The sequence below is a fragment of the Myotis brandtii genome, unplaced genomic scaffold, assembly GCF_000412655.1.
Source record: "Myotis brandtii unplaced genomic scaffold, ASM41265v1 scaffold123, whole genome shotgun sequence".
Taxonomy (NCBI): domain Eukaryota; kingdom Metazoa; phylum Chordata; class Mammalia; order Chiroptera; family Vespertilionidae; genus Myotis; species Myotis brandtii.
Window position 1 is genome coordinate 18,898,497 of NW_005354291.1, and position 15,757 is coordinate 18,914,253.

Here is a 15,757-nt window from a genome sequence, read left to right on the forward strand (position 1 = left end):
ACTGAGTGACCAAGTCTAACAATGGCGCCTGAAATTGCACCTTAGATACTGCTTCAAGAACTGGGTCCTGGCGACGGGATCGTGATGGCGTTCGATAACATCCTGCAGAAGCTGCTGGGGAAATATGGTAGCGATGACACGAGGAATGTGAAGGAAACCACCGAGTATCTGAAAGCATCGTGGATCAATCTCAAACAAAGGTAAACGCTGAGCCCTGGCAGGTAACGGTGTCTTGTCAGGTTGAGAATTTGATGGCTTTGGCTTTCTCATGGAAAAATGCCAAAATGTGTGACTACTAGAAGTACATTTTATTGTGATTAAAAATTTTTTTATGCTATTCTGAGTGTTATCATACAGAATGTATATTTATACAATATCTACTTGACTTACTACATGGAGATTTTCCTTAAATAAGTCTAAACCTTGCCAGTGATTATTTATGTGTTCTGATTTTTTTTGAGGGGGGGCTCCTTGGTGTTACCTAGAGTAAATCTTGTAGCACCGTGATGCTAAGGAACACTCAGGTATGCACAGCGCATTAGGGTGATAGTAATCCTAATGGTCATTAAAATAGTGGGCTGTTTGGCCGGAATGCCTCAGTTGAGGCTGAGAACACATGGATCCAACTCTAGACTCCTGAACTATTCTGTGTGTATTCAGGGCTTAACTAATACATATATTTTCTTTTTATTACTCTGTCTAGTCAGTATGTTTGGAACAGTCTATAATAGCATGTGGGCTAATAAGAGAGATTTTTCTGTCACTTGAAGACCTAGGATTTGAGGACCTGTAAACAGTGGTTAGCATCTGTTTAAGATGGCATATTTATATTCACCATCAGTCAAGATGTGTTTACCTTCAGCATTCTGCAGGGAGCACCTTGCCTAAGGGAATTTGGTTTCACACACATCTTTACATATGCAAATGCAGCTGCCTGAAAGCTATCAAAGATATCATAACACATTTGTTTTTCTGTGAATAAAATTGATAATATTAGAACACTTTTTGATATGTATTACTGGTAATAAAGTATGGTCAAGTATTTAATAACAGTTTGACATGAAGATGTTTTATACAATTTTAGAATGCCATTTTTAGTTATAATTTCTAAAATGGAGTTTTGGAAAACTCAGAATTATGAGGGTGGTATATGAGCATGAAAAAGCTAGGATTCTGGAGGAAATAAGACTGGGGTTGCAAATACAAAACTTCATAAGTGGTTAAAGCAGAAAATAGCTATAATATTGATCTTTCTAGCATTTTATACAACTGTTTTCTTTTGTTGTAACAAGGTATTTGGGTGTAGAAAGGATTCGAATCCAAGGCTGGGAAGAAGGTGAATTAAAAACAGATTTAAGATACAAACTTACAGTTATAAAACAAATGTAATGTGCATCATGGTGACTATAGTTAACAATACTGTATTGTATATTTGAAAGTTGCTGTCAAAGGGTAGATCTTAAAAGTTCTCATCACAAGAAAAATTGTAACTGTGGTGATCGATGCTAATCACACTATAATATATACGTAAATCAAATCATTATGTTGTATACCTAAAACTAATACAAGGTTGTATGTCAATCATGTTTGTTTTAAAAAGATAGCTGTAACACTAAGAGAGTCCTTAATCATACTTTATCTGTTTCCCAAAATTCACATATAAGTTGTGACTTTGTTTTTGTTGTAAAAAATGCCCCAAAACTTGATCACGTAGAAATGTGTGGCCTGCTTTATTTAGCACCCCCAATTCTTTATTTTTGCTTTTACTTTGTAAATATTTTATGACAGACTCCAGCAGTAGTTAGATTAGATGGAAGAGACAATTAAAAATGAATTATATTCCAAGGTGATCTTTCATTTATCATAGCGAAGACAGCCACAGTGTTCCAGCTTCATGGTGGTTACAAATAGTTGTCCTTATTCTAGTTTCTTTCCCCATTTTGAGGGGAAAAAAACTAAGTATATTCATATCTAGACATGATTTGGGTAAACTGTCATCTATAAAGTAGGGAAAATCCAACACAACTGTGGCTCACAGGGTCCCTTCATGAGTGACAGCTGGGGTTTCTTTGATTTGAGAGGATTTTCTCTTTTAAATACAGTGACATTTAAAATTTTTAACTGTTTTAATCGGAGAGCTTTCTAAAATATGCAAATCTGTCCTAACCTTCTTATACAAAGTGTGTAAACTATAGTAAACATTTTTTGAATTCTTGGCATTGTTGTTGTAAAGATAGGATTAAGGACGGTTAAGAGCTGCATGTAAACTTACGGTTCATTTAAACCAGTATTTCTCAACCTTTTAAAAATTATTATTAACCCCCTAAGAAGCCTTTTAAGGTATCTTCCCTCATGAAATTTTAATACCATGGTTATACTGTGTGTCTGTTTTTGTACTTTATAGTTATGCTTTATACATAAAAAGAGTCATTTCTTCCCCACACTGCTGTCCTCCACCTTACCGCCTCCCTTAAGAATGCATGGTCTAATCGGGTGCTACAAGGCTCTGAGAAGTTTCAATGGCATGTTTAAGGTTTCGTAGCATAGCTAAGATGAAATTTCTCTATACGAAATTATGATCACTTTAGAGTTCTGAAGAATTGGTAGTAATTTTATTCAGGCTGCTATGCTTTGTGAGTTTTGTGCTTTATTTTTACTGTGTAAATTGTATTGAGTATCGTCTCATTGTCAGGCACTGTGCTAAACTCTTCACAGGCATTATTTCATTTAATCCTCACAACAGCCACAGGAGACAGGCAGCGTTTTCCTCAACACTATGTCGCTGATGGAACTGGAGCAGAGAGAAGTTAAGGAATGCCCAAGGTCACCCAGCTCATATGGCAGAGCTGAGATTGGAATCCAAGACTTTTTGTCTAGGTAGCAAGGCTCTTACCTTCTTTACCTTTCTTCTTTGCTGTCAGAATGCCAGCTATTGCTGGTGACTGCTCCGTGTACTCACCTCTTGGATCTGTCTGTGATTCCACTTACTGGTTCTTACCTGTGTTGAGTTTAGAAGCCAGATATGATGAAAGATATGGGGCTTCTGCTATGAATAATGTAACACTCCCTAGCATGTGACCATTGTAATGGCTGCTGGGAGGCCTTGCACCATGACTCACCTCCTGCCTCCCAGCTGTATTCTTTTGTTGTTTGTTTTATAAATATAAAAATATATTTTATTGTTGACAGTATCACAGATGTCCCCTGTTTTCCCCTCCTTTGCCCGCCTCCACCCAACTCCTACCACCCCCCAAGCCTTCACCACACTATTGCCTATGTCCATGGGCTGTGTATACACATACGTATTTAAGTTCTTTGGCTAATTTCTTCCCATACCTTGCCCACCCCTCTGAGATATGTCAGTTTGTTCCATGCTTCCATGCCTCTGGACCTATTTTGTTGGTCAGTATATTTTGTTCATTAGATTCCAGCTCAATCCTGAACATATACCATTGGCAGCCAAGTGCTGGAGGGGTGAAGGTTATTATACTTGCCAATGGAATATTGTTATTGTGGGATAATCTGTGAAGTTTAATATCAGCTTTCAAAGGAAATGTTTTCTGTGAATTGCAATTGGCTTACGTAACTTGGCCACTCACAGTTGCAGGTCCATAGTCCCTTATCTGCAGTGCCAAAATCCAATATGCTGAGATATCAGAAAGCTTTGGCTTGACATGAAACCATTTATTATAGTCTTTATTTATCCTTCTTGGTGTGAATAGCCTTGTTCCTAAGTGCAGACATATTAATGTGTTTGCCGCTTCACATCCTACTTAGAGGTAATAAGTCATATAGATACATTCATAATAGATTTCTAATGTACAAAAAAGTTTAAATTCTGAAACACAACTAGCTCCCGATATTTTGGATTCTATATACAATAGGTCTGTCTCTAACATTTTAAACTAATTGATGTATCTTGGCCGCTACTCTTCACCTGTGATATTTTTTCTTTTACATCTCTTAATGCCAATTAACAATTTTTTTTTTAGTACTGAGTTAACAATAGATAAAATATCTTCATAGTAACTTTTGGAGTGTAGGTGCCTGATTTGGGTCTGAAAAGTTATTTTAACCCTGGAGTGCCTGTGTGTGTGTGTGTGTGTGTGTGTGTGTGTGTGTGTGTACACGTGCGCACACAATTGTAGTACTATAGCAGCCGTGGGCAAACTACGGCCAGCGGTTTGAAAATGAATAAAACTAAAAAAAAAAGACTGTACCCTTTTATGTAATGATGTTTACTTTGAATTTATATTAGTTCACACAAACACTCCATCCATGCTTTTGTTCCGGCCCTCCAGTCCAGTTTAAGAACCCATTGTGGCCCTCGAGTCAAAAAGTTTGCCCACCCCTGTACTATAGGCATATGTGTATATATACACACACATACTTTCATATATACATATACACACATGTAGTGATTGGTGGTGAAATATTGTAAAGGAAATGAGGTAATATAACTTTATGTTTTAAAGATTATCTTATAGATAATTAATTGCTATGCATTTTTCTCTTTGCCCTTATCCTCCAGAAGCCATATTTTGCCTTGCCTCTTTAAGACAATCCTCGGTTTGTACAGGCAGAACGGAAGGTAAACTCACTCACTATGGTACTGGCCATTCTTGATTAAATTCATTTCCCATCTGTGTGACTTACCACCCTTGAGCACATTATTTTAAATGACTGAGACACTTTCTTTGGTTCTTAAGTGGAGATCATATCTAAGTGTATGATTATTATGAGGACAAAAATTATATGTAAACATTTCTTGTACATGATATATGCTCAACAGAAGATTAGCCAGATTATCATCATGTGCTCTGTCTTTTTAAATGTTTTTTAAAAACATGTTTTTATTGATTTTAGAGAGAGAGAGGAAGGGGAGGGATAGAAAGACAGAAACATTGATTGGCTGCCTCCCGCATGCCCCTACTTGGGATTGAGACTGCAACCCAAGCATGTGCCCTGATTGGGAATTGAACTGGTGACCTCCTGGTTCATGGGTCGACGCTCACCCACTGAGCTACACCAGTTGGGCATGTGCTCTATCTTTTGATGTCTTCCTTAGAAACATACTGCCCTTAGTCTGTTTTGTGATACTGGTGAGAATAGCAGAAGGTTGAGTCACTGTCAGTCATTTGTCTATAGTCATTTTGAACAGTTTCTATGTATGTTAATTATAAACTAGTTGATTATCTGATTTATAGAATGCAGTATAGATACTCTAAATATTTCTTACTAGATGAAACTATGAGAATATGTAACTTTCTTGGTTAGTGTCTTAGTTCGTTCAGGCTGCTGTAACAAAATACCACATGATTTGGGGAAACTGTTATCTATAAAACAGGGAAAATCCAACAAAACTGTGGCTCACAGGGTCCCTTCACGGGTGACAGCTGGGGTTTCTATGTATTGAGAGGATTTTCTCTTTTAAATACAGTGGCATTTACAGTTTTTAACTGTTTTATTTGGAGATCTTTCTAAAATGTACAAATCTGTCCTTGCCTTCTTAAACAAAGTATGTGAACTTATCGTAAGCATTTTTTGAATTCTTGGCATTGTTGTTGTGAAGATAGAAGTAAGGAACTTTAAGAGTTGTTCATAAACTTATGGTTCATTTAAACCAGTATTTCTCAACCTTTAAAAACATATTAACCCCCTAAGAAGCCTTTTTTAGGTACCTTCCTTCATGAAATTTTAATACTATGGGTATACTGTATGTCTGTTTCTGTACTTTATAGCTGTGCGTTATACATAGAAAGAGTCAATTTTTTCCCATTCCCGTCCTCCACCTTACCCTTCTAAAGAATTACTTACTGCCTCCATTAAGAATGCATGGTCTAATTGGATGCTATAAGGCTCGGAGAAGTTTCAGTGACATGTTTAAAGTTACTTAGCACAGCTAAGATGAGATTTCTCTATACTTAAAATGATCATTTCTGAGAATGAGGTGAAGGTGAGGAAGTAGAACCAAGTTGTGGAAAGAACATTAGAAATGCTTGTTGTGAAGAGGGACAGAGAGAGTGGGTACTACCTGGAGGGCTTGTTGTTTTTCAGTGTGGTCATTGATTTTTCTTTAGAATGGGACATGGTAGAGCATGGTTTTGTGCTCATGGGAATGATCCAGTAGAGGAAAGACTGATGATTCAAGACTGAGAACAAAGTAAGAGAAAAGAAAGTCCTAGAGTAGACTAGAAGGCGAAATCTGGACAATTTGGTTTGGTAAGAGCTGGGATGTGTTTTCCATTAGGACAGGAAGGACAATGAGGGGAAGAGTAGAAAATGTGGATTGGGAGCCTTAGTGATAGGAAGATGAAAGGTTCTCTGTGTAGTGCTTCTGCTTTCTTTATGATCTGTGAGGCATGCTGTCAGTGAGACTTCAGATTTCATATCCGAAGAAAGAAGATCAGATATAAAGTCAGAATTCTGGTGTGTGGGACAGAGAGCTTCCCAGGGGTCTTTACATTATTGCTGGACAGTGCCGGTGCCTACTTGTGGTTTATAATAATACATGCATAGTGAAGATCGACCTTTGTAGTGTTCTTCAGCAATGTTCATCTACTCAGAGACAAGTAGAAAGAATGTAGATGAAAGATAGGGGACAGAGCAGAGGAGGGTGTTTTAAGGAAGTAGAGACCAGGATTGCCTCTAGTCCATAATGACGTCTCTAATGTCCTTTTCCCTGGTGATGCAGTCCCTCACCAGAGCCTGTGGCTTGCTCAGAAGACCTTAAGTTGGATTTCAGACACCATTTACCTGTTGAGACAGTGAGCAACCTTTATAACCATATGCAGTGACCACAGACCTAGAGGTGAGGATTTGACCATAATGGATAAAAGTCTTATGCTTTGAAAGAGTAGACTTTTGCCTGGAAGAGAAAACAATGGCTGGAATTAGCAATGGAAAGCAAAGGGGAGGACCCTTAGTCCCACTCCTCGCCCTGAGGAATATAGAGTGTGAGAGAAACAAGAAAAAATCTTCATTGAAAGCTTTCAGGGGAATTGATAGCCCTAGGGAAACCAATTTTCCTTAAGATAAGGTAGAGGGATTGATCTGTGGAGTCTTCCCAACAGGGAATGGAGTTCTGGGCATAACAGAAGGGTTTTGAGGGTAGATTTTGGCAAACTGGGAAAGGTGCAGAGTAGCATTCGAATTACAGTCTAATGTTGGTGGGCTAATAAAGGCCGAATGTCGGGCAGTGACTTAGCTAAAAAGGAAATAGGATGTGGTGGGATGAATCCTCTCACGAAGATAGCTCTCTGTGGTCTTAAATATTTACTTGCTGTCAATGGCAGCCGAAGAGAAAACTGCTCCTTTGGGTTATATAAAGTCATGGGCAGGCATCATGGGATGGGCAAGGGGGTTGGGGCTCTCTCTTGAGCTTCCTGAGCGTGTGGTATTAGCAGCTTACAGCAGTCTTCTTATATCCCACGGGGTGAATTTTTAAAGTGATTGATGATATCCCAATCTCTATGTAACAGAGAGATATCTGCAGTGACTAATTCTTCATTAAATCTACTGCATTTCCCCACGGGGTGTTTTAATATATTTCCCAGCTAAATCCTACTTTATTTACCAAAGAACAAAATTACCTTGTGAAGGTACCCATTGAAAAGCTTAAATATTGTTTCAGTGTAAGTTTTCTACATGCCACTCATACTACTGATGCTGCCATTTTTTTCTGCTCTAAAAAAGATACATATATTTATTTAAGTACCTGTAAATAAAGGTCACCTTTTAGGTATACCAAAGTTTAGCAACACATATTTGTGGGTTTTCTGAGATGCTCTTTTCCATTCAAGTTTAAAAAAGAGACACATGTATTTATGTTCAAACACTCTTTTGACCAATTCTAAGCACATGCACACTTGATTAACCAGTATATCTTGTAGCTTAAAATACCGAGTATCATTTAACATCTTTAAAATAATATTTAAACAAGGCAGTTATGTGGATGGCCATGTTTTTGAGCTACAAGATAACTATAAGCTATTTAGATTGATTACTTTAAGCTATATCTGTTGCCTTTATAATATAAATCTCCTTAAAAGCTAAGCATTTACATTTTTTAGATCCCCGCTATCTTTAATGTAAACTATTGTAAGTAAATCTGTCACTAGTGAATTCCTCTAATCTTTTATGAGAAGCAGTTTATATTTTTCATCTGTACCATTTCTTCTACAAAAGAATTCTGTAGTGTGTTACTTCTGTTTGAAGTAAAATATCTTGTTTCTGCTAAAGTTAGCCTTCTACATCAGATGTTTTATCCTTTAGGTTTTCAGCCTGTCCTTGCTCTTTATGATTTGTAGGTTAAAAAAGATTTTTGTGAAACTTCTCTGTCTTTGTCTAGTAGCCACAATTTCCTAAAGTTAAGATGATTCTTTTTCTATGATAGTGCTCCTTCCCCTGTATTCTCTCATTACATTTCCCAGTACCTCCTCTAGCTCTGTTCTGGTCTTTCTTGAGATGCAGCAGCCAGAGCTGCCGGATAGAAACTGCATTGTGAAGCATGGACTAACGGGAGCTCAGTGCTGGGTGTGATCTCAGGAAGCTTCCACATCAGTACTCCTCGACCTTTTTGCTTTCTGCTCTCTGCTCATCCACTCCCATCAGTCACCTTTCATTTCCAAGCAGGGATTCTTAATGAAGCCAAATTTGAAGCTAGGGATGGGTGAGAATGGGGGAACTCTTCTAGCAGGTTTTATTATCTCTGTGATGTGATGGATTATGTAGTTTTAAAAGGACCCTTGGTCAGTCTGAAATGGGTCCTTTACTTTTAGTCCAAACAACTTATTTTAGGGATGAATCCCCCCCCCCCCCCCCCCACACACACAATTGGAGAATTAAGATGATTTACCCAAGCCTTATAGCTAGTAATTGGCAGAGGTGTAGAATTAGGTTGTTTTCTTCTGAGAGCAGTGCCCAATAGCATTAATGGCAATTTATTAGCCTGTCTAATAAAGTGTGCATAAACACTCCTGAGCCTCTAATTTTAGCAATTAATTTTGGCCTTATGGTAGTATGATACATCATATGAAATTCCTTGAAAATGGATAAAAGATTCTTGTGGTGTCCTTTATACCACACTCTAGCATTTGATCTAATTTTTAAGAAGACTGAAATGGGTGAGGTACTATGTAGGTTTGGAAGGTGTCTGTACCACGTTCTGCAGGATAAGTAAAAATGAATGCAGTGGAGGGGGGTGGGCCGGGTAGTGGAGGGAGGGAAGAGGTATTTAAGGTAAAAGAAGTAAAAAGTAAGGCTCTGGATATGATAGAGACAGTGACCACTTTGAGGATTAGGAATTGATTCTTTTTTGTAGGTAAATGAAGAATGAGGCTTGGGGTGATGAGATGATTCTTGAGGAGGCAAGCAAAGACTCAGACCACGGAGCACCTCATGTGCCAAGCAGAGTTTTCAGAGATGATGAAAATGATGCTTGAGGAGACGGGCAGCTGCCCAGGTTGTCAGAGCTAGTCCGTGGTAGAACCTTGTCTCCTTGATCCAAACGCTTATTCTTTGGATTTCATAACCAACAAAGTAGAGTTTTCTTACATCATCTAACAGTTGTTTTTCTGCAGTTTCCTACAAAGTGAATATCTTAAAAGCAGAATCACTGTTTCCACTGATGACCAGTAGGTAATTTGTCCTTTTGTGGGTCACTTTAGGTTTTCTACCTCCCCTGCCAGCCTGGTCCTCTATGCTTGCTGGGTATATAACTGTCTCTTGTCTATAAGGAATCCTCTGAATTCACCCATAGAGTTCTAGTACATTTTCACTTTTCCTCTGGTCTGGACATTTTTCGGGTTTAATAGAACTAATGTAGAATGATCTGTTTTTACATCGGCTGTTCGCCACATAACCTATGATGAATATTCTTTAAAATAAAGGATACTGAGTATGTAAAATGAAAAATGTTATAATTACTAAATTTTATATGAGTGTTTTTAAAATAAGAATCATCTGTTCATGGATGATTACTTGCATGTATGTACTCCTTTGATTTTTTTTCCCTTTCTAGTATCTTAATGGCCCAGCCTTTATTTGGTTATTTCTAATGTTTTTACTGTTGATGTTTTAATTCTTGTAAATATGGGCAGGCTTAGGTGGAAGATAAAACACCACTAACAACAGCCACCCAAATTCTGGTGGGTAACTTCTAAATTGAGATATAGGCACATGATTATCAAAAAATTAAAGTTCTTCCACGTTTTAGCTATTGTGAATAGTGCTGCTATGAACATAGGTATACGGATATCTCTTTGAGACCTTGCTTTCAGTTCTTTTGGGTATATACCCAGAAATGGAATTGCTGGGTGATATATTTATTTATTTTTTTGAGGAACTGCTATATTATTGTCCACAGTGGCTGTACCATCTCAGCATGAATTTTTAGATAAACAGATATTGTGTTGACATTATTATGCCTGTCTAAACATCATTAACAGCTGAACACTGAAAGTTGACTATAATTTTGCTTCCTCTGTTTGGTTTACCTGAAATTAATAATGGCTTTGTTTTTACATGCTTAGTTTTCTTTGCACCTGTTGCTCATTCTTCCCACATTTTCCGATGGCCTGACAGTACAATTTCCCACAAAGCCAATCGCATTAAGTAGCCTGTCACTTCTAATGTGTTTACTTGGGTACACGCTCTCTAGATTTGCTGCACAGCCATCATCTGGGGAGTGCCTGTGCCTTCCTCCTCTGGAACCCCTATTTCCTGGATCCCATGGGTTTTTGTTTTGTTGCTTTCTTTCCTCTTTTTATTTTGGGGGTGGGGTGGGGAGGAGGTGTCATATTTTGGGTTATTTTTTCGCTTTGTCAGGGTGTCTCCTTTGTAAATTTTGTCAAGTGAAAAAGTGAAAATGAAACATGGCAGTTGGGATGGTGATGACAGCCTGCACCTGGTCCAGTTTGGATTCACCACCCTCTTTTCTGAGTTCACCTCTCACTGTTTGTGTGAGAGCTCCTCCCTGCACTGATCTCTTGTTTTCATGCTTCTCATATCTTCTTTCTGGATTTATAAATTGAGTTTTGTGGAGGATGTCTCTTAGTAGCTTCTTGAAAAATTGATGTTTGGGAGGTAATTTTAAAGGCATATTATAAATAGATTTTCATTATTCTATAAGTGCTTATTATAATAGTGTAATAAGGACTGAGAAACATCCTATATAATAAAAGGGTAATATGCAAATTGACCCTAATGGCAGAATGACCAGGAATGACTGGTAGCTATGATGCGCACTGACTGCCAGGGGACAGACGCTCAATGCAGGAGCTGCCCTCTGGTGGTCAGTGTGCTCCCACAGGGGGAGCTCTGCTCAGCCACAAGCCGGGCTGATGGCTGCAAGTGCAGCAGTGGTGGTGGGAGCCTCTCCTGCTGTGACGACTTAGGCCTGCTCCCCGAGGGCTCCTGGACTGCCAGAGAGATATCTGCCAGCTTAGGCCAGATCACCCGGGGAGTGGGCCTAAGATGGCAGGTGGACATCCCCCGAGGTTTCCCGGGCAGCCAGAGGAATGTCTGATTGCCAGCTTAGGCCTGATCCCCCGGTGGTCAGAATGACATTTATATGTGGATATAAAATTTTTATGTGGACATGGAACAGCCCACCTTGACTTGAACAGAGTTTTGGAGAGAACTCAGGGAAAGCTGGGAAAGTGAATTAGTGACAGAGTGTGGAGGGCACTGCATCCCAGGAGGAGCAATGTGGATGTGTTCTGCAGGCAGCCAAACACTTCGGGAGGTTTTTAGTAAGTAAGTGCTGAGATGAGGTCACTGACATTCCAGAAAGTCATATAAATGGAATCATGGCATGCAGCTTTTGTATCTGGCTTCTATCACTTAGCAGAATGCACCGGGGATTTCATCCATGTTCTTTCATCTATCAGTAGTTTATTTCCATTGCTCAGTATTCCATTATATGCATGTACCACAGTTCAGCTTTTACCAGTGGATGACTTTTGGGTTATTATCAGTTTTTGAGCATTATGAATAAAGCTGCTATAAACAGTTGCATTTGGGTTTTGTGTGGACACATTTCCATTTCTCTCTAGTAAAACGATTTCTGGATTGTATCTTAAGTGCATGGTTAATGTTAAAAATTGCCAAACTGTTTTTTAAAATGGCTGTACCATTTTCCACTCCTACTTACAATGTGTGAGAGTTGCAGTTACTCTACATTCTCACCAGCATTTGATGTAGTCATTTTTAAAGCCATTCTAATAAGTAGTGATATCTCATTGTGGTTTGAATTTATGTTTCTCTGATGATTAATGATGCTTAGCATCTTTTTATGTGATTATTTGCCATCCATATATCTTCTGTGATGATGTGTCTGTTTAAATCTTTTACCTATTTTTTTTAAAAGAATGTGTTTATTGATGTATAAAAAGATAACTGTTCATTATAAATTCAGAGAATGTGGAAAAGTACAAATAAGAAAGTAAACCACCTTAAATTGAATATTAAAATAACCATTTTAATATTCAATTTAAGGTGGTTTACTTTCTTATATTAAAATTTAAGGTGGTTTACTTTCTTATATTAAAATAACCATTTTAATATTGAGCTAACAAGCAAATAGAAGTACAAATGGATGGATGGTGATGAATGGATGGATGTGTGTATGGACAATTAGAAAACATGCATAAATGAGATATAACATGTTGCTAAATTTTTTTGGAGGGGCACACTGACTCCATCTGCTGCTTTAAAAAAAAATTATGTCTTTATTGTTGAAAGTATTACATATATCACCAAACTCCCATTGACCACTTCTAGCCTGCGCCCACCCTCCACTCCAGGCCTTCACCATCCTATTGCCTGTGTCCATGAGTTATGCATATATGCACACAAGTTCTTTGGTTGATGTCTTCCCACCAACTCACCCTCCCCCACCTTCCCTCTGAGATCCTGGCCTGTTCCATGCTTCTATGTCTCTAGATCCATTTGTTCATCAGTTTATTTTGCTCATTAGATTCCACATATGAGTGAGATCATGTGAGACTTGTCTTTTTCTGACTGGCTTATTTTGCTTAGCATATTATTCTCCAGGTCCCTCTATGTTGTTTCAAAGGGTAAGATAACCTTTTCACTGCTGCATAGTATTCCATGGTATAAATGTGCCATAGCTTTTTTATCCACTGATCTACTGATGGGCACTTGGGCTGTTTCCAAAGCTTAGTTATTGTAAATTGTGCTGCTATGAACATAGGGGTGCACACATTCTTTCTGATTGGTGTTTCCAGTTTATTAGGATATATTCCTAGAAGTAGGATCACTGGGTCAAATGGCAGATCCATATTTAATTTTTTGAGGAAACTCCATACTGTTTTCCATAATAGTTGCACCAGTCTGCATTCCCACCAGTAGTGTACTACGCTTTCCTTTTCTCACATCCTCTCTAAAACTTGTCATTTGTTGATTTGTTGATGGTGGCCATTCTAACAGGTGTGAGGCGATACCTCATTGTCTTTTAATTTGCATCTCTCTGATGATCAGTGACTGAGCATTTTTTCATGTTTCTTGGCCATCTGTATGTTGGCTTTGGAGAAGTATCTATTTATGTCCTTTGCCCATTTTTTAATTGGGTTGTTTATCTTCCTTTTGTTAAGTTGTATGAGTTCCTTATATATTTTGGATATTAACCCTTTATGAGATGTATCATTGCCCAATATGTTCTCCCATACAGTGAGCTCCCTTTTCATTTTGTTGGTTTCTTTTGTTGTGCAGAAGCTTTTTTTATTTTGATGTAGTCCCATTTGTTTATTTTCTCCTTAGTTTCCTTTGCCCTAGGAGATGTATCCACAAACATATTGCTACAACAGATGTCTCTGATTTTGCTGCCTATGGTTTCTTCCAGGATTTTTATGGTTTCACAATTACATTTAAATCTTTTATCCATTTTGAGTTTATTCTTGCATTTAGTGTAAGTTGGTGGTCTAGTTTCATTTTTTTGCATGCATCTGTCCACTTTTCCAAACACCACTTATTGAAGAGACTGTCCTTATTCCATTCATGTTCTTGCCTCCTTTTTCAAATATTAATTGAGCATAATGGCTTGGGCCAATTTCTGGGCTCTCTGTTCTGTTCTATTGATCTATATGCCTGTTCTTGTGCCAGTACCAGGCTGTTTTGAATACAGTGGCTTTGTAGTATAATTGATATCTGGTATTGTGATCCCTTCAACTTTGCTCTTCTTTCTCAAGATTGCTGTAGCTATTCGGGGTCTTTTTTGGTTCCATATAAATTTTTTGGAGTATTTGTTCTAGATCTGTGAAATATGCTATTGGTATTTTAATAGGGATTGCATTGAATCTGTAGATTGCTTTGGATAGTATGGAAATTTTAATGATGGTATAATTTTACCTCCATGAACATGGTATATTCTTCCACTTGTTTATATCTTCCTCTATCTCTCTTTTCAATGTCCTGTAGTTTTCTGAGTGCAAGTTTTTAACCTCCTTGGTTAAGTTTATTCTTACATATCTTAATTTTTTTGTTGTTGCAATGGTAAATGGGATTATTTGTTTGTTTCTGTTTCTGAAAATTCATTATTAGTGTATAAAAACACCATCGATTTCTAGGTGTTAATTTTGTATCCTGCTACATTGCCGAATTCCTGTATTAAATCGAGTAGTTTTTTTGGTGGAGTCTTTAGAGTTTTCTATGTACAATATCATGTCATCTTTGAATAATGAGAGTTTTACATCCTCCTTTCCAATTTGGATGCCTTGTATTTCTTCTTCTTGTCTGATTGCTGTGGCTAGAACTTCCAATACTAATAAAAGAGAAAAACGCAAATTTACCATACCTTCACGATGCCCACCAGCCAATCAGGAGTGAGTATGCAAATTAACCCAACAACGATGCTGGGTTAATTTGCATACACAGGTGCCGAGCTGCCGGGAGCAGGGCGGGACACAGGTGTTCCACACCGCCCCAGCCGCTCTGGGCCACTGGGCAGCATTGGAAGGTGGAAAGGCGGCTCCGGGCCAGAGCGAAGGTGGTGCCAGCAGCCAGAGGAAGGAAGGCCCATTCTTGCGTGAATCTTCATGCATCGGGCCTCTAGTGTTGAATAAGAGTGGTGGAAGCAGACATCCCTGTCTTATTCCTGTTCTTAGGGGAAATGCTTTTAGTTTTTGCCCATTGAATATGATGTTGGCTGCAGGTTTGTCATATATGCCCTTTATTATATTGAGATATGATCCCTCTATTCCCACTTTGCTGAGAGTTTTGATCAGAAAAAATGGGTTGTTGGATTTTGTCAAATGCTTTTTCTGTGTCTATTAATGTTATCATGTGATTGTTGTCTTCCAATTTGTTTATGTGATATGTCATATTTATTGATTTGCAAATATTGAACCAGCCTTGCATCCCTGGAATAAATTCCACTTGGTCATGATTTATGATCTTTTTAATCTATTACTGGATCCTATTTGCTAATATTTTGTTGAGGATTTTAGCATCTATGATCATCAGGGATATTGGCCTGTAATTCTGTTTCTTTGTAGTGTCTTTATCTGGTTTTGGAATTAGGATAATGCTGGCCTTATAAAAAGAGCATGAAAGTATTCCTTCTCTTGGACTTTTTTGAATAGTTTGAGGAGTATAGATGTTAGTTCTTCTTTGAATGTTTGATAAAATGCCCCTGTGAAGCCATCCATACCTGGGCTTTTGTTTGCTGGGAGTTTTTTGATTACTGCTTCTATTTCATCAGTTATTACTATCCTATTCAGGCTTTCTGATTCTTCCT

The 15,757-nt window shown here is 38.1% G+C and overlaps 1 protein-coding gene across 1 annotated transcript in view; it reads left to right on the forward strand.

Moving 5' to 3' along the window:
* UTRN (utrophin) overlaps window positions 1-15,757 on the forward strand; it is a 233,802-nt gene that overhangs the window by 213,003 nt on the left and 5,042 nt on the right. The window contains exon 54 of the mRNA XM_014533928.1: window positions 46-200. Coding sequence (XP_014389414.1) covers window positions 46-200 — 155 coding nt within the window. The remainder of the gene's footprint in view (window positions 1-45; window positions 201-15,757) is intronic.